At 41.9% G+C, this 18,747-nt stretch overlaps 1 protein-coding gene across 1 annotated transcript; it reads right to left on the bottom strand.

The window, feature by feature from the left end:
• Positions 1-1,551: 1,551 nt before the first annotated feature.
• On the bottom strand, positions 1,552-18,212 carry clptm1 (CLPTM1 regulator of GABA type A receptor forward trafficking; the record flags this gene model as incomplete). Its single annotated transcript, XM_083637943.1, has 14 exons — positions 1,552-2,979; positions 4,144-4,311; positions 6,711-6,846; positions 7,227-7,322; positions 7,498-7,688; positions 7,784-7,877; positions 8,172-8,416; positions 8,623-8,743; positions 9,850-9,935; positions 10,017-10,134; positions 10,398-10,556; positions 13,036-13,159; positions 15,149-15,282; positions 18,162-18,212. 14 exons carry the CDS (start codon positions 18,210-18,212, stop codon positions 2,633-2,635), a joined length of 2,070 nt encoding a protein of 689 aa, XP_083494069.1. The 3' UTR covers positions 1,552-2,632.
• Positions 18,213-18,747: the final 535 nt, after the last annotated feature.

The following is an 18,747-nucleotide window of genomic DNA, read 5'->3' as shown; positions in this document are numbered from 1 at the left end:
GTCGACTTAAAATAAATCAAAAGTGAAAGTTTCAATAAACGTTGGGTTTCCCAGACTGAGGAAATATTGGGAGAAAAAGTGATCCCAGAGCCAAGACAAGAGGGCTGGTCACAATAGACCGAGGAATATATTACTAACTAGGTCACTCTTGATCATTTATATTCTGGATATAGTCCAATTCTTATATAGCTACTCAACTGTGACTACTATGGTGTGCAAATAAAATCTCTAGTTTCTGGTGGTAAGTAGTGTGACAAGTAGACTACCGTACATAAATGCCTGAGTTAGGGTTAATCAATCTTAGGGTTGTGGTTAGATTAGTGCAGTGGTAGTATTCAAACCTTTTCACATCAAGGACCCCTAAACTGACACCCTGGAGGACCCCCATTTGATAAAACTTTGTCCCAGGGTCCTCCATCTGATAAGACTTTTGCTTTTAGATGTTTTATTACAGAAAGTGTATTAAACCCCTGACCAAAAGTCATACATTCTGTCATTGTGTTACTTATAGGATGGAATTATAGTGAAAATAAATTCCCATTTCTGCTGGGAACCCCCTCCACCCCCCGGACCCCACTTTGAGAACGACTGGATAGTGTGTAGACTAGAGATATGGTAGATGCATCAAACAAGCAAATGACATGTTGAATATCTACTTTCTGCCACCTGACTGAAAAGACAAAGATCTCCAGCGGAGAATATTGCAGGTGGGTTTTTTTCAACTTTTTCCATTCACTTTACATATCTATATTTTGCACCAGCGTTACTTCAACTTTTTTTTGTCTTTCTACACAGAAACTTTAAAGATCCATTGCAACCATTTCAATGCAGGCAGGAAAAGTGTGATGTTGATTTCTAACAAAATGAGCATAATTTTGTTTTCAGTTTTGATGGTTAGGTGGAACAAAGCTTGTTGCACTGAGTGAGAGCGGAACCTTCCACTGCAGGCTAATGTTTCTATCTTTGGGGAATAATATCCAGCTGGAATTTAGGATTTTGGCTCATTTGGCAATTTACAGTATGTATCTGGATGGCTATTGTCTGACAGATTACAGGACACCTCATTCATTATACATACTGTCAAGTTGTCAACCAATCAGAGAATCCATTAAATTCTATGTAGGTGACATCATTTACAAAAGATGTAGATTGGAATTCTAAATGTTTGATTCTGTTGGGAGTTTCTCAAAGGATGTTAGGCAAATTTCCACAATACTAACATGTTATAGTTGGGATAACTTTACATCAACAGCTCCTTTGGTAATTTCATTAGACCTTTAAGCAACTTTTTTTGGGCATGTTTTTTAGTTGGGGGGGGGGGGTTCATATCTGGAGGAATGGGGAGCATGGGGAGAACATGCAAACTCCACATAGAAAGGCCCTTTTGACGAGCCCACCGGACAGTCGGCACTGAGGACATGGGGGGATTCACCTCATCAATGAGCATCAGGGTCCATGGACACACAAAGGGTTTCCTCATAAAATACATTCCCGATCTCATGTAGTTATTGTTAAAAAAAATAGACATTTTAAATCACACTTATGTTTTACTATAAACATGAGTGCTCAAAATTTAATATGTACCAACAACATGGAACTTCATTTCAGAACGTACAGCACCCAAAATAAAAGCAAGGGAGACACTGTAATTCTTCCAATACGCGTCTGACTTTCAGACTCGACTGCGTTTGTCAAGCTGAGCTGGCTTGGAGCATGAACATGAAACAACTTGAAAATGAGACAACTTGAAAATGAGAAGTCCACCGGCTGGGGAAAAGAGACTTGCAAATTAGCTATTGCTAGACAGTTTGACATCGGTATTATTAACATGACGAGCTGAGATTCTGTACAGTTTCAGGACATACAAAAGAAAGATTCAGTGACTGAAAAAGCAAAAAAAAAAAAAAATCAAGTCATTGACAATATTAATATTTATATTAATACCAACAAGGCTGTTATTTTTTTCTGTTCAAGTTTGGAACATCAACTATTTGTTTAAAATCGAGGGTAGTAGTCACTGTGTTGTGGGTAGTGTTTCGACAGGGTCGTCCATCTTGGCTCCATTCACCGCCTCTCTTCTAGGCCTCCATCGTGGATCAGGACTTTTCCAGTTTCCTCTTGCACTACTCACCAGTTTGCAGGCAACCCGAAACACGGTGATCACATGGAATGAAAAGAAAAATTCACAAGGAATCTATAGACCGAACAAAAGTTGCACTTGGCCTTTCTTCCCTGTATTAAAAAACAAACAAAAAAAAAGATATGTAATAGAACTGCAATCCGTCCCCCTCCCAACCTCCGGTCCAAGACATTGTTACCCTCTCAAAATTATATAGAATACAGTACATCACATTTTGTTTTACTTCACTTGAACTGCAAAACGAGAGGGTGGGGATGGGTGGGGGAACAGAAATAAGAATTTACGAAGTCTACACTGAATATGATTCGCTGTGGATCCCCACACAGAAATCAGAGGGAGAGTTGAACCGATTTTTTTTGTAGCGGCGTCCATGACAGCTAAACAATGACTCCCCTTCCCTGGCAAACGCATGTTTGACCCTGCTTGGCTTCCACAAGTCCTCTTCGGCCCAGGAGTGAGGGGCAAGGGAGGCAGATAGGCGCATGGTCTCTCTTAATCGTTCTTCTTCTCCTCCTCCGGTTTGTCTGTGATGGCTGCGATGGCTGGGGGTGTGGCAGCAGCTTCCTCTGCCCCTGCGATGGCTGGGGGTGTGGCAGCAGCTTCCTCTGCCCCTGCGATGGCTGGGGGTGTGGCAGCAGCTTCCTCTCCCCCTGCGATGGCTGGGGGTGTGGCAGCAGCGGCCTCTGCCCCTTCGATGGCTGGGGGTGTGGCAGCAGCGGCCTCTCCCCCTGCTGTGTTGTCCTTGGTTGGGTCTACACCGCTGGTGCCAAACTCATTCATCCGGTTGGGATCGACCCGGTAGATCCAGCGCTGGTATATGTAGATGAAGAACACCACATCTGCAGGACAAGAAATCAATCAATCATACAATCAACATAAATTCAGTTGTCTGATGGAACAAATCCCGTCACTTACAAACAACATTTATACACAAACGCAAGACCTTTTGTCAAGAAAAATTCTAAAGAGTACACAGAAATTCAAAGAAATTGACGTTCTAATTAAAAAATTAAAATTAAATATATATATATATATACTATATCATATCCTATTATTAGCTCAATTTAAGTGTCACTAAAAAACAGTTGACATGTACTACTGTAATATCTGCCAGAAATGCACTGACAGTAAATTCCAAGAGTTGTAGTAATGACTTTGGTGAGCTGTAAACACATTTTGCATGGGGAGATGGATGATAAACAAGGCATAATAAAACTTGATAAGTAGTACCACAGATTTAGTCAATTAGCATATCCATAAGCCTTGACACCACACAGGCTCAGGCAACCAAAACATTTCATGTGTATTTAGTGACAAGATTTTGGTAGTCAAAGTGCTGAAGGATCCAATTACATAGCAACTCATAATAAATGGGGAATAGCAAGTGGCATTAGGAAAATGGCTAAGATCTCAAAAACTAAAACTAGGTGGTATATCCGTATACCGGACATAGCAGGTAGAGCACCACAGACAAGCTGTGCTGACGGCAACATGGCCCTCGCTCTGTGGTTATAGGCAGTCTCAACATGGCCCTGACATGAAGGACACCGACTTCCACATTCCTTGTGTGTCAGTGTGGTAAAACGCAGTGAGAATGGCCAGAGAAACTCTTTGTGAAACAAACCCTTCAGACAAACTCTGCCTAAACATAGAAACAAACAAATAGCAGACCTTTCTGGATAAATCATCTAACTACTCTACATGAGTTGCTACCTAAGATGGGTCATTCATTATAACACGCCTGTTTGTTATATACTGTACATGCTGAGCCATTTACAGTTCAACCATATTGAAACCAACTCCAGCAAAACCCTGCCCATCTGAGATCATCATCATGTAACTTAAGAAAACCAAACACTGGTTTGTTTTAGGTGGTTAATTAACTTCCCCTGATTCTTTGACAAAGGGTAAATTCAGGGATGAAGATACTGACGGCTTTCAAACTGCTATTAACACACAACAAAATGTCCCGAAATATCAAGAACCAGATGAGGAAGACATACCATCTCTGAGGCATCCTATCCTGTACATCATGGGCATCTTGATGACGAAGGCAAACAGGTCATCAATAAAGGTATTGAGAGCCTTGTAGGTGAGCATCCTCCACGGGAGGTGGGCCACTGACTTCATTTTGTAGTTGATGAATAGTTGCGGCGTCATTGTTATGAAACCTAAACAAAGGAAGACAGATAATAAAGGAAAGCACCAATTAGGTAAAATAAACAATTTCCCACCAGAGGTAGTAAATTAAACAACAGTGGGTTGCACCAGCTGTGCGTTAGTTCAAACTTTACCTAGTTTGAGTGTAAAGTGTCACTAAGTCAGAGTTTAGGCACTACTACAGTGGAATCTGCTTATAGTGATCACGGTTAACGTCGGTTATAGTGATCAACCGCTTATATTGATCAAAAAGCTTGGTCCCGAATCATTCCTATACACATGTTGTTTAAATAATTCGCATATAATGATCAATACTCCGCTTACAGTGATCATTTTGCGCCATGTCCCACCTGAGAACGGAAAAAAGTTTAAAAACTACAGTATTATTTATTTTACTTACAAATTGCCAAAAATGAGCCAATGAGATACAGCAGCGATACTCGGTGCATGTCTGTATATGGAGAGATCGTGGCATATCTGTCTGTGGAGAGATGGCGGTGTCTCTGTCTACGTGAGACCACTGTGTTTGAAACAGCTGGAGTATGGATTTTTAAAGTCAATAACATTTGTTTACTTTATATGTACTGTATTAATCTATATATTTATAGAAGGGAGCAAGTGGGCAATCTCTGTCTGTCTGTTCTCGGTTTCAATAGACCCTTCTCACGGGGGCCATTTTCTGTCGAAAAGGCAGGGTAAACACAGGTGAAGTAAAACACTAATGGGGGTTTCAAACTTCCACTGACTAATGTCAATTAGATGGTAATCTGCATGAGAAATAAAGAAAAAGTTAAAAAAAAATTTTTTTAGTGATCATCCGCTTATAGTGATCAATTTGACCCCTCCCAAGATGATCACTAGAAGAGTGCACTGTATAAAAAATAAGGGTTGCACAAGTGAAATAGTTCCAACGTAGGCATAAGTTACAACTTAAATCTTTCACTTAGCCCGTAGGTGGTGTATGTCCTCTGTAAAATAGCAGTTGGCACTGTTTGCAGTGTTTGTCAACTTGGCATGTCACCGCATCGTTTTGAAAGGTGAGGTAACTCGGGAGGATGAGGATGTTTGGTGATTAATGTTAGCTATTTTAACCAACACTTAAAATTCTAAAATTATTTTAGCCGTTTAACCTCCACTAACATTACTGCATAGCAAAGCCTACACACGTTAGATGAAAACAACTATAAACCCAGTGATCGACAACACAAGCAGCCTTAAGGTTAACAGTCTATGAACCTAACGAACGAATAACAATAACATTATCATTTGGTTAGTGTTAATGAAATATGAAAGCCCTAATTTGGAGTATCCTCACAACACATACCATCCTCAGCATGAATGTTTTCATTCCGCTTAATTTGACAATGGTAATAAACATCGATTCTACTGTGCTTTTCACTGATTGGTCAGATACTGAAAATGTCATTTTCTGTGACACTATTTTGGTTAGTGTGGACTACTACGGTCCAGAGCCGTATAATAGAAGAGTTCCGACATCTCCATTCACTCCAATGGACCAGTTTTTTTCAAGGAAGTAGAAAGTGGAACTCTTCAGTAAAAAAAGCAGCACTGTCGAGTTGCATCAAACTAGACAGTGTTGTACTTTGAAAGGGTTTTTCATCCCTTGAAATTAATCAAATTTTACATTATCGGCTTTATTTTAGCATGCAAAAGTAGCGCGAGACCCATTCCTGGCTGTTCATTGGCTAATGATTCTTGCATTTTGGTCCTCCGCTGACGCCACTCTCTTACTAGAGGACACTACTACGGTCTACTGGTTAAGCTGTACCTTATGTCTCCATGGTGCAACTAAACAAAAACACAACGTTAAGTGTCAAACTAACTAGTTTCAACGTAGCAGTTAGTGTGGACTTTACACCCTAACTTAAGAGAGAACTTACAGTATGTTCAGCTGGTGCAACAGGCTGCTGGTGTCACGACTGAATGTGTCTCTCTGATGTCTATTTATGAACAGCGCATCAGCAGAGGCTTCTGGGAGTTGGATATGTAACCATTATGTAACCATGATGCAAGCATGAAAACATTACCCTCATGTGTACTCAAGAGTAATTAAGATAGAGGATATAATTGATCAGGCTTTACGACGGCCTACAACTATAGATCTGTGTACACAGGAACAGACTATTTGGACAGAATGTGTCAATAGAGACAGGAGAAAAAAACAACAATAAAATAGTCGGTTCCAGAGAGAGGGTTAAGAATGATCACACAAGAGCATGTGCTGAACGGCATAACAGGAAGTTATTATCTTAATGCTAACAACAGGAAGTGTGAGTGTGTGCCGGTGCATCTAGACAGATTATTATCCATGTAAACAGTCTGCTTGTATAGATGTGATGTGGGCTTTGACAGACGATTGTACAATACTTAATGAGTCACACTGACTTACCGAAGGTTAACAAGAAGCCATAGAGCATGCCGAGTACCCATGAGTACCAGCCTTTGTGCTCTACATACAATAAACTGTAGACCGCATAGCAGCCAAACAGAGGGTAGAGCAACCACGACAGGTACTTGAAGGCCATCTGGACACAGGACATGAGAGAGCAGAGAAAACAAATTATTATTGACCATTTTGTTAGAAATAACAAAAAAAGATAGAGATAGATAGATAGATAGAAATTACATAATATGGCTGTTTTTAACACATTCTTGTGATATTCTATCTATATATATTCTATTCATCCCTCAAAGGAGAAATGTGTATTTTTGCTTGTCCCTCTTAAGTTTTTAAGGACCCTTAAGAAAAGATGCATAAACAAATGAAATATCAACCATTGTACCAATCTATCAACCATCTATGATGCCAGACTTTTTACCATGGAGGTTTCAAAATATCTTTAGAGATCATTTCAAAACGTAAAATCCCTCAAAGTGCATTTTTGAAAGTATTGGTTTAACTTACATCGTCGTAGATTTTGGTTGAGGACTGGATATATGTGGACTTGTCTTTGAATACCAATCGTGGCAATATCCCCAGAATTTTGTTCTCTCTGTCCAACTTGGGAAGGAGAGAAATTAGAGGTTACTGGGGTGTTGTGTTAAAAGTGTAATAGGCTGCACAAAAGCAAAATGTACAAATACAACAGGATAAGGTTTGAATGTACAACAATTATTAAATCAAAAACAAATGTGCATGAAAAGAAAGTTCAGACCCTTGTGTTGCCGTGACTTACTTTGACGTCCATGACCTTGGTGATCTTCCAGAAGTCGATGAGAAGGCCGATGAAGACGCTGACCTGCACCACAAAGTTGGTCTCGTTGTCCAATATGTACAGCAGCACCACCAGGGACTGGAATACCCCGAAGACGATGGAGCGCACAGACAGGCCTTCCAGAGACTGCCGGCTGTTCCAGAACTGGATATCTGAGGGAGAGAAGAAGGCGGGGTGTAGGTGAAGGCTTGGAATCAACTTGTATTGGAAAAAAGTCCTGCATACAGACCAACTTTTATGACCTTACCATTCTTGAAGGCAAGAAACTCGAAGATACTGTGCACAATGGAGACCACGATGGTCACTCCCAAGAGGTAGGGGTTGGTTTCCAGAAGGGCCACCTTCCGAAAAAAAGAACGTTATTCAGCCATAGTCACAGAGGCAACACCATGGATCTCAAATTTTATTAAGGGTTGTATTTTTTTTCTACACCTTCAATTTAGCTGCAGTGATTGCACCACAGGTGGAAAAGTGTCATGATATAAATATTCAAATAAGAGCCATTATTACTTCAACTGATCCTGGAATGGGCCCAGGAGCAAACCTTGACCCAAAATTACTGCCATCTCCCGACATCTACAAAAATTATCTTTCTTATTCTCCGTTTCCCACTCCTGCGACCCCTGACCTCTCACCTTGACAGAGTCCTGGTCTTCGTCGGACTGCTCGTAGGTGTCGTCAGGTAGGAAATTCCAAGGCGAGCGAGCGTTCTGGGCGGCGTACAGCTGCCAGCGCCACAGGGACAGCGGGCAGTAGACGAGGCGCAGCGGCAGGGCCTGCAGGGAGTCGTTGATGGGGTAGTAGTCCTTCTGAAGGTTCCAGTAGTCGTTGAAGTACACGATGGGGTAGTAGTCGCCACTCACCGCATCAAACTTAACATCTAACGGTGGAAGTGGTAGAGATGTGAAAACAAGAAGGCAGGTACGTTCAAAGTTAGAATGTGGCTTGACACAGATAAAAGAAACTAGGCACAAATTCACTCACTTATGAAAGAATTAAAAAACAACATGAAAACTGATGATATAGCTAAAACACTTAATAAATAATTTATAAAGCATAGCCCACTAATAGGTAAGAAGAACATACGTTGATCTAGTGGAGGGGGAACTGAGCCCTTGACCCAGGCTGTGTGGTCATCTACCATGTTGATGGTGAGGTTGGGGTGCCAATGAGAGATGATCTCCACTGTACCATGGCTCTCCGCCCGCTGCATGCAGGAACATTGGATTAGACTTGTCAGCAGAGAAATGCAACCATCTTTGAGGAAAGCTATGCTTCAGCTTTGAGAGAAGATTCCAGCTAAGTCAGATGACTTAGCTCATGTCACAGCTGCTGTGTTGTGATGTCGAGTCAAACCCAAAAGAATCAACTCGTTGACTCCTAAACATATACGGTAATAAAAAATATATATATTATTATAATAATAATAATAATAATAATAATAATAATAATAATAATAATAATAATAATACAAGTATTATTATTATTATTACCGTATTATTATTATTATTATTATCATCATTATTATTGTTGTTATTATACAGATCCATAGATCATTACTAGTGTTACCAGTAGATAGGTTGAGGATGATTTTGGGTTCCCAGCACCCAGGATCAGTTTAAGTAGGTGTTGCAGTTGAATAAGGTTTATTATTTGGAAATTCATGTGAAGAAATATGGACAACTGTAATTGGATTTTTGGGGGGGAAAGAAAGGCAATAAGCAGATGATGGATTTTCGTTCCATTGGATTTTTCTCTCTCGCTGTGGAGAAATTGTCCAGCAGTGGGTGACCACTACAGCTACATGAATGTAAAGACAATAATATTCATTGATGCTTGCACATCAACGACCAAGTCGGCACCAACTGTGTCCAATTCAAAAGTTAAGAGTCAAGGAGGTGATTCTGTTTGACTACAACAGTCATCAATTTCAGAAATCAAAGCGTTGCACCACTTCTCAATATTGGCACATTACAAATTCAAAGTACACTGAGAGACACTTCAAACATGATCATGAAGTTATCTACATTATGGCCATGTATCTTTATTAGAAACAAGAAAGAAGGGGTTGCTACATTAACCCATTGATACCTGATGCAGCATTTGTGTGTGTATCCCTTTAAGACCGCGAACCGTCTTAAAGGGATACGCACACAAATGAGGGATATACACGCAAATGCTGCATCAGGTATCAATGGGTTAAATGAGCTAAAGGGGAGCTTTTGGTCCAGCACCTGCCTTGAAGGTTATTTAGATAGGTGCGACTTTCTTCGTTCATTTATCTTTATTATACACCCGTACAAAACAGCCAACCTTGATCATCTCGGGATCTGCTTCTGTGTCTCCTGTCAGCAGATTCTTGGTCTTCAGAAACTTCCTGCGCTTGAATTTATTCAGCACTGAAAGAGTTAACAAGTAGCGATTAGGTAAATTTAAATGATATACACTTACACTTACAATCCATGATGTCTTGTACTTACTTCGCGTTGAATGAACTGTTGCCAGCCTGCGATACTGGCTCTTGCGTTTAGGGTCTGGGTGGAATCCACTTTTAGTGAAGTACACATGCATGTACAGGGAGCCATTCTGCTGCACCGTCTGCAAGTACACACCAGGACAGGAAGAGGTATTAGAGTTTCAGATAAACACACATCTACATCTGATTCTGATTCTGAAAATCGCTTCATCAAGCTCATCACTCACTTGTCTTTGCAGCCCCTTCACCACAGCCTACCACATGATCCCAAATTCACTCCTACTCCTTCTCACCACCCAGCTACTCTCATATTGCTACCTCCCTCTCTTTTCACTCCCGCTGCATCTCTCTAATTGCATCATTCCATCATCATTCCCCTCCCTACCTCTGGGATGTCCATGTCCTTGTAGTGCTCATAGCAGCCGTCCCCGTCCTCCCCCGTGCCCCAGTCTCCATAGACCAGATCCCTGTGGAACCAGAACAGGGCATCTGTGTTGTTGAAGTCGGAGAACACCTCGTCCTGGGAGATGTACACGTACAGGTCCTGGAGGCACAGTGAGAAAATAGAGGCTGATTAGGGCTGTGAATCTTCACTGGCCTCACGATTCGATTACGATTCATCTGTCAACGATTCGATTCCACGATGCATCTCGTTACAGCTCAAAGTATTGCAGCTCCATGTATCACATCCTCAATTTTCTGAATTATTACTGCACATGGCTACTTTTTCATCAATTAATACAAGCAGTCAGATAAATATCAACTCCCTCTTTTAGAAAGTGCTTTAAAATCTGAATGTCAACAGAAATTTAAACATAAATAATTCATCTGTCAACGATTCGATTGGATTCGATTCACACGATTAATTTTGACACCCCTATTTGTGATACAGTATTACAGGCCCAGGGGGCAGCAGAGCAAAGAGAGAGACAGCAAGACAGCGCGCCGAAGGAATGAGTCCTAAAACCCGGAAATGCATTAGCATGGGTTCTCTCGTCTCAAGTCAATAGGTTTTTGGTTAGATGCCTGGGGCCGGTTGCACCAACTGGTCTTAACTATGCCTGGTCGTAACTCCTACGTCGGTCTTAGTTAAGACCATGGACTTACGCCTGTTGCACCAACACGGCTTATGTCTGGTCTTAACTATGCTGGTCGTAGCAATGCGCGTCCATGTGAATTGCCAGGGAATGCACCCTGATTGGATGATGTTGCAAAAAATGTGCCTCGCGACCTGCTTGGAGCACTGTGCCACTACGCTCTCTCAGCCACTACTGTAAAACACCCTCCCTCCTCCCATCCTCCCTCGCTCCGGGGGAAAAATGGCGGCTATTGAGCAGACAGAGTCAGTCTGAATGAAATTGAATGTAACGTTCCCAATTCTATGTATTAACTTCTAAAAAACTAACGGCAACATTTTGGAAGGCGGGTTAGGTTAACTAGTTAGTTATAATCTAACGTCGTGCTTTCAAAGACGGCGAACTGGCGGTGTTACGACGATGACGGTCAAAAAGGTCTCCGCGGAGATCTCTGTTACAGGCAGGCTCTACGCCTCCTCCTGACGAGGCGTAGGAGTTACGCCTGGTCTTAGTGAAAATAAGGCTTAAGTCGTCTTGGTGCAACCGGCGTAGCTGTTAGGTCGTAAAGTTACGACCAACTTAGCTTAAGACCAGTGTAAGACCAGTTGGTGCAACCGGCCCCTGGTGGTTAACAACAGTGTATGATACTTAGATCTTTGTGTTCAGCAAGATAATCTTCACAAATTAACACAACTTTTATGATTTTTTAAGCGCTTTCTGACGATCGCATTTAAGCTTCAAAAACCATGAAAGTGGTGTTCATATATGTGAAGATTATCTTGCTGGAAACAAGATCTAATAAACTTTTGTTAACCATAGTCCTTATTTCAGGCATCTCTAGAGACCATCTAGACAGGCCTTGACTTCGAGGCGAGGGAACCCAGCGCAATACATTATCCCTGAGGCACTCTATTGTTGTATTGTTGTCCAAATAGTTATGGAGCTTCTCCCCAACTGTACTTGGCCAATTGGCCAGTCATTGCTCCATCCCCTCTGCCGATCTGAGATGTAGACTAGCACATGCTTCCACCGACACATGTTCAGTCGCCACCCGCTTTTTTTTTACCTGACGGCAAGGAGTTTCACTGGGAGGATGTAGCACCCGACACCCAGAAAAGGCCAATTGTGCCTGTATGGACACCCAACAAAGCCGGAGGAAACAAGGGGGATCGAACCTGCGACCCTCTTGTTGGTTAGAGCGGTCACTTTAAAAAAAAATGAAGTTTGAACGATCTTTAATTGACCCGCAACTTGTTCGATTATATCCAAAGTGAATTGGTTATTCCGCGCTGTGGAGCAGTTGAAACCAAAATGACACAGCCAAAGAAGGTCCCGTTTTATAACGTGTATATTGCGTGCAGCCATTTGAGCCAAACTCCCAGACGAAGAAGGAAGAATTACTGATGAGTCGCATTGAGGCTAGTGTTGTGATTGTCCGCTCCTGGCTTTGTTGTTGTCTGCATCAGTCTGCATCAGTCTGCATCAGTCTGCATCGGCAGCATCTTCGTCCGCCTCCATTTTGTCTTGTGTCTCTCATCAAACAACAACTCCTGTCGAGTCAAGTCAAGACATGTCAGGTGGTCAGGGTAGGTCAAGCTGTTAGAGCGGAGCGCCCTCTGCTGGATCATCAAGGAATTACATTTAAAAAAATCCTTTATTATTATTTTAATTCGGATGGGTCAATTACATATCGAACGTCACCCCCTCCCCCACATTCGAAGTTACATTTGAATTTCGAATAAAAAAGTGACAGCTCTATTGTTGGTAGGCATGGTATCTACCACTGCACTACCCGGATGCCCGTTAAAAGACACGATTAAAATGTACTATTTAGAATGGACGATCTCCGCCTGGCAAAGTTGGTCTGACACTATTTGTGCTTCCCGACCCAGGACAGCTGTTCCCCCAGTGTGTGTGAAAACGTCACATAACAGAAGTTTGGTGTACCATGAGGGTGTCCTTGGGGAAGAGGTTCCTGCTAGGTGCCCTTGGTACCCCTGCTGGGGTGTTGGGGTCAGGGGTGGACGACCCTCGACGAAACCAGCTGCTGATGGCCCAGATTATGAAGATTCTGGAGAACGGGAACAGAGTAGGAGCAAAGGAAGAACGGGCCAATAAAGAAAGAAAACAACAGATAAGGGGAAGAGGACAAACAGGAGGGGTGATTATTTGGGTTAGTATTCAAATTCGTATGTAAATTATCAAAAAGTGAGACAAAAGCATTTAGTGTTCTTATCTCTTGAGATCTTGAGAGGTGCAAGAGTTGGGTGAAACCAACAACAGCTAATCTGATAAAGCTGTAGTAGCTGGAGTTAGGCTACATTCAGGCTCTGCGAGAGATGTCTCCCTTCTACAATGAATCAGCGACAGGTCAACAAGGTCAACTTTGCAAAGCTAAGATATTGAGGAACATTCACAGGAATAAGACAGGTTATTTTAGTTTCATCACTCTAACTCCTAACCTGTTAAAGTGGGTTTGTGCTTTGGCTGGTTTTGTTGGAATTATATATATACTGTATATACAGATCCTTTCCAAAAAATTTGAATATCATGGAAGTTTTTTCCCCCCATAATTCCTTTCAAAAAGTGAAACTTTCATAGATTATAGATTCATTATACACAAAGTGAAATATTTCTAGCCTTTATTCGTTTCATTTTTCATAATTTTGGCCTACAGCTCCAGAAAACCCCCAAAACAGTATTTCAAGAAATTAGTGTGAAGAAGATCAAATCAGCAGTCAGTTATGACTGACTCCAGCCTCAGTCCACTCCCTCTGAATCTCCACCAAATTTTTGAATTGTCTTTGCTTGACAATCCGCTGAAGCCCACGGTCATCCATGGTATTTCCATGATATTCAAATTTTTTGGAAAGGATCTGTATGTGTGTATATATATATATAAAATATATATATATATACACAACACATACACATGTATATATAAACATATATACATGTACGGTATATGTTTTTTTGTGGTTGGTATGGCTCAATCTGGGCACCCAGAGTCTATCAGTCTTACGACGACAGACGGCCGGGAATATCGGGGTTTCCTGTGTAGAGCGGACATCCGTGCCAGGACTTCTGCTTCCATCATTGTTTACAGTCTGACGTAGTCTTGCATGCAGTTATCTGTTTATAGAGATTAGCCTAAATGCCGTCTGGACCTAAAACGCTGCAAAAAGTATCGATCAATTAACTCCAACTCCAATCATTCTCGCGTCAATCGGACTGTAAACAATGACCGCGGCACACGAGAGCAGAAGTCTTGGTGGGGACGTCCGCTCTACACCGGAAACCCCAAACCCCAAACTCTGTCCCAGAGTCTTTGTAGTCATCGGTCAGACTGTCTGAATGTTTTTTGTAACTGTGACCAAGGTTTGTTCCTGTGTCGATTAGAGGATTGGTTTCTTTCATTAGGTGTTGCAGTTTATGAATAGCTCTTTATAGACAATTTTGTTGTACTAGGCCCTCAATTCCTAGGGTGGAGACTCTGCACTGACAGACACCGCCCATCCACCTAGGCGTCATTGTGCAACTGTGCGCCATCAGCTCATACCAGGAAGGATTACATCACTGATAACATCACAATTGCTTGAGTAACATCGCTAATGACATCACAATTGCTTGAGTGACATCACTGATGACATCACAATTGCTCCAGTGACATCACTGATGACATCATAATTCACTGATTTATGACATCACTTCCATTACAAATCGTGACTGACACCGTCACCACAGACGCCACCCATATAGCCAATTTTAGCTATGATTATTGCATTATTGTTTTATTATTTTTTGGGATGGGATGAGCAATTCCTCTAGCTGAGGGCGGAATTTCCCAGCTGCTGGGTACCGACTAATGACTACCAAAACATGTTAAGACATTCTGTGCCAAAGTTCGGTACTTTAATGGTTAATCTTACTGTACATTGTTTTTATTACTGGCCAAAAACTATGATAAAAATAGGCTATTGGTATCATGAACTGCTATTACTATTAGATAATAAGCCACATGTGGAGGGAAAGACATTGAAAAACAAAGAGAAAGCCCCACCTGAAGACGACTCCTTTTATGACCTGCCATGCATTAGGTGGTTGCTGCGGCTGCTGTTGCTGAGGGTCCTGTGCGTTTTCAGCCATCTGCACAGCTTGGCCATCTGTCGTCGCAACAGTTCCATTGCTGCTTACCTACACACACACACACACACACACAGCTCAACACAGTCAGTCGCAGCAACGCTAGGAACCTTTGTAGCAGCGGCACACTTGCCAAATTGAATGAAACATGGCATCAAACAAGAAGAGCTTCACTGGCAGTTCAGCATTTTGTCACATCAGTAGTTCATCCAAAATGATTTGACTGCTATACCTCAGCGAAATCTAAAAGCAGTTAAGGGACATTATTATAAGTCACATCCACAGTATAGGGAGCCGAATCACCGTCAATCTCCAATCCAGACAGAGTGAACAACACCTAGATACATTAAATGAAGGCATAACTCCTGCAGAGATGACAAAGCGCATGAGGTGGCAATTTTGGGTCACTTGGTTCTGATCTAGACCAATTTCATTTACTGCCTATCCAACAGCATGATTTCAGGCTGTTAGACAATCTATTAGCCTATAATAATGCCTTTGTTTTCGACATAGTTCAAATAACTTGTATAAGGTAAGGAAACTCACTGGAGAGTCGAGATGCAAATTTGCGTCAAACATTTCAAATCTGTAACATGTCACTCATGATGTCATTTATTTGCTCTTTAATTTGCTCTTCCAGGCCCTAGCACATGCATGACCCCCCCCCCCCCCCCAGCAGGGCCACATTCTCTCCAAAGTGACACAATGGACAAGCACATGCCAAGTCATGAGACTCATTCACTATCTAAACATCCAATCTGCCCCCTTGTCACCAACACAAGGGAGAGCAATGGTTTGCCTCTATAGACAGAGAGCGCTGAGGTCTGGAAAAAAATGCCAGCTTTTATTAGGATGACAAATAGGACTGGAGGTGAGTAAATTCATATATACAGTAGTGAACAGTACAATCTGAAGGTCTGGGATAAGATACTGGCCCAGCACCACCGTAAACTGTATATTTCAAGGCCATGAAGTGGCAGATAATAGGATTTTTCATCCATGCTGCCATGTCCTCCTAATAGAAGAAATTCTATTATCAGAGACATGGCTGGAGGGATCAACGACATAATATCCATTACACACACGGGTCACCACTCACCAATATGTTTAACATTAGAAATAGGTTCAGGAGGGTTTCCCCCAGAAAAGTTGTTCGGTCCAGTGGCAAGTAAGCATCTTTTGACAGGGGCCGCGCCTGAGCGGAGCTGACCGGAGCCTGACACGGGCCAGCAACAGACTGGTGGCACCATTACGGTAGGGCCCTATAGTTTGTGTGGTAACAATCACCGACGGAATCATGCAATTGAGAATTTAAAAAGCTATAAAACAGCTTCCATAGGCAAAAATGTATAATAATAATAATAATAATAATAATAATAATAATAAAATCTTAAAAATATATACATATTTTTTATACCCGATGCTTAGGGCCTAGTTGGGGGTCAACTTTGGCCCGGTGGGCCACCGGGTCTGCATTACACTGGGGGAAACTCTTGAGGTTATCTGCTTGAGTACAAGGTAATAATTTACAACTTACACTCTAAACGAGGATTAACAATTAACCCCCAATTCGGGTTATGACAGTAAATCAGACAATGCATCCTCAGGGTGGGTGTGAGTGTGTGGCAGCAAGAGGGCAGGCAGTAAGCCCTGGTGTGTCAATCTGTCACAGATGGCGGCAGAGTGACAGTATCTATTAGACGTTTTAACTTGACAACATAAACATCCTAAATTGCCCCTAGCTTACTTCCTGTTGCAGTGTTTGCTAATACAATAGCTGACAGGAAATACGCTTAGGTTTCAAACTGTTCCCTAGCAACACAATTCCGTGGAAACAGTCTATACATGGAACCAAACGGCTCAATTGAGAGAAATTGTAGCAGTTGATTAAAAGAATGGCTGTGGAATGTATGTCAATAATCCATCAAAGAAAATCAAAGCTGTGCACAATACTGACGCTACTTTGTTTAACTTCCGTCCGCACTCTCACAATGAACAAGTTCAAGAAGCCATTCATTCGTGTCTGAGTGTGGTTCCTGGGGCCCAATTTTGTTACGCCTGTGCTCAACAAAGAAATACTAAAGGGGAACGAAGAAAATGAAAAGGAAAGCAGACACTATTGTGTAGCTGGCCATTAGCCACACAGTGTTTCCTCTAGATTAACCTCACAGAATTTCCTCTGGATTAATTCACTAGCAGTGGAGCCCAAAAGGCCGAAATGATGTAAAACAATACCCCCCCCCCCCCCAACAAACACACACACAATTTAAAGAACATAATCACTAAGTACTGTACTAGAACCAAAAAAGCAAAATTACCTCCAATTACTGTACAAATATTTACAGTTTCTAGAGGTCGCTCGCTTGCAAATAATTAGGAGATTTGCTTGATAGCCAATTACACTGTAAACCAGTGGGATAACGTCAATGAAATATTATACAAGTTACACTTTCCTCTAACGCTAGTTGATTGTAAACCAAAGGCAGGAAGTGATATGACACGTCTGTAACGTATGTTGCATGCCATGAAATGACTGGCCTGGCTGCGCTGTTTTAGGTTTTAGGCCTTATGATAGCTTGACTGACAGTTGACTGCAGCATAGCTAGCAGTAACGTTAACCAACAGCCCAGAATTCAACTAGCTTGTCACCACTATAAATGCCGTGTGTCACGAAATCGTTAGCCTACATACAGGTGCTGGCTAGCTAACGTGAACGTTACACAGAAATGGTTTTCTCGACACATCGTGAACAGTAGGAGGGGGTCGGTTTAAAACCAACCGGCACTTACAACGTCACTGGGACTCTCGTGTAATGAACGGGAACACGTTTAACCATTAGCGGTGCCACACTTGGCCCCGTAACAAAGAATGCGGTCTCCGTCGGTTTGGCATGACAATTTTAAACATTTATACAGTGTCATTCATTTTACCTCGCCGTTGCTCACGGTGGCTTCAGTTGCTTCGGTCTCCTCCGTCGCCATCTTCCTTGTCTCTGTCGTCGCTCGCGCAGACGCGCAGTGCTGAATCGCGGCCGTCCTCGCGAGAGCTCAACTACAACGTCACTGTGACGTGCGCGTATAAACCGGTACAAACAGGCCTGGGGGGGGGGGGGGGGCTTGAGGTATTTGTAATGTCAGAGCACTGCCTAGTCTACAGTTATAACCAAACCTTGTGATATTCTATGTTTCTCAAATCTGGGGGGGGGGGGGGGGGGGGGGGTTAATTCAAATTTCTTGGGATTGGGCATGTAACTTGTAAGATCCATTTTCAAATTGTAAATTGAACCACCGGTATTATCTGGTGTTACAAAAAAGTAATATGAACAAAATGTTCATTATCAACCATCCCTTGTTCAATTGCATAATCCATAACCCAAACAGCAGAAATAAATCATTGTATAAATTCAAAAGCCATTGACACCAAATTGTTGTGGATTCTGTACGTTAGAAGTGCAATTACACTGTCTCAATCAATATTAGTATATTGTTATATTTTTGCATTGCCTACCTATGAATG

This window comes from Poromitra crassiceps (assembly GCF_964638095.1).
Source record: "Poromitra crassiceps genome assembly, chromosome: 5".
Classification (NCBI taxonomy): Eukaryota; Metazoa; Chordata; class Actinopteri; order Beryciformes; family Melamphaidae; genus Poromitra; species Poromitra crassiceps.
Note: the sequence above shows the minus strand (reverse complement) of the source record. Positions and strands in the feature narration are given on the sequence as shown.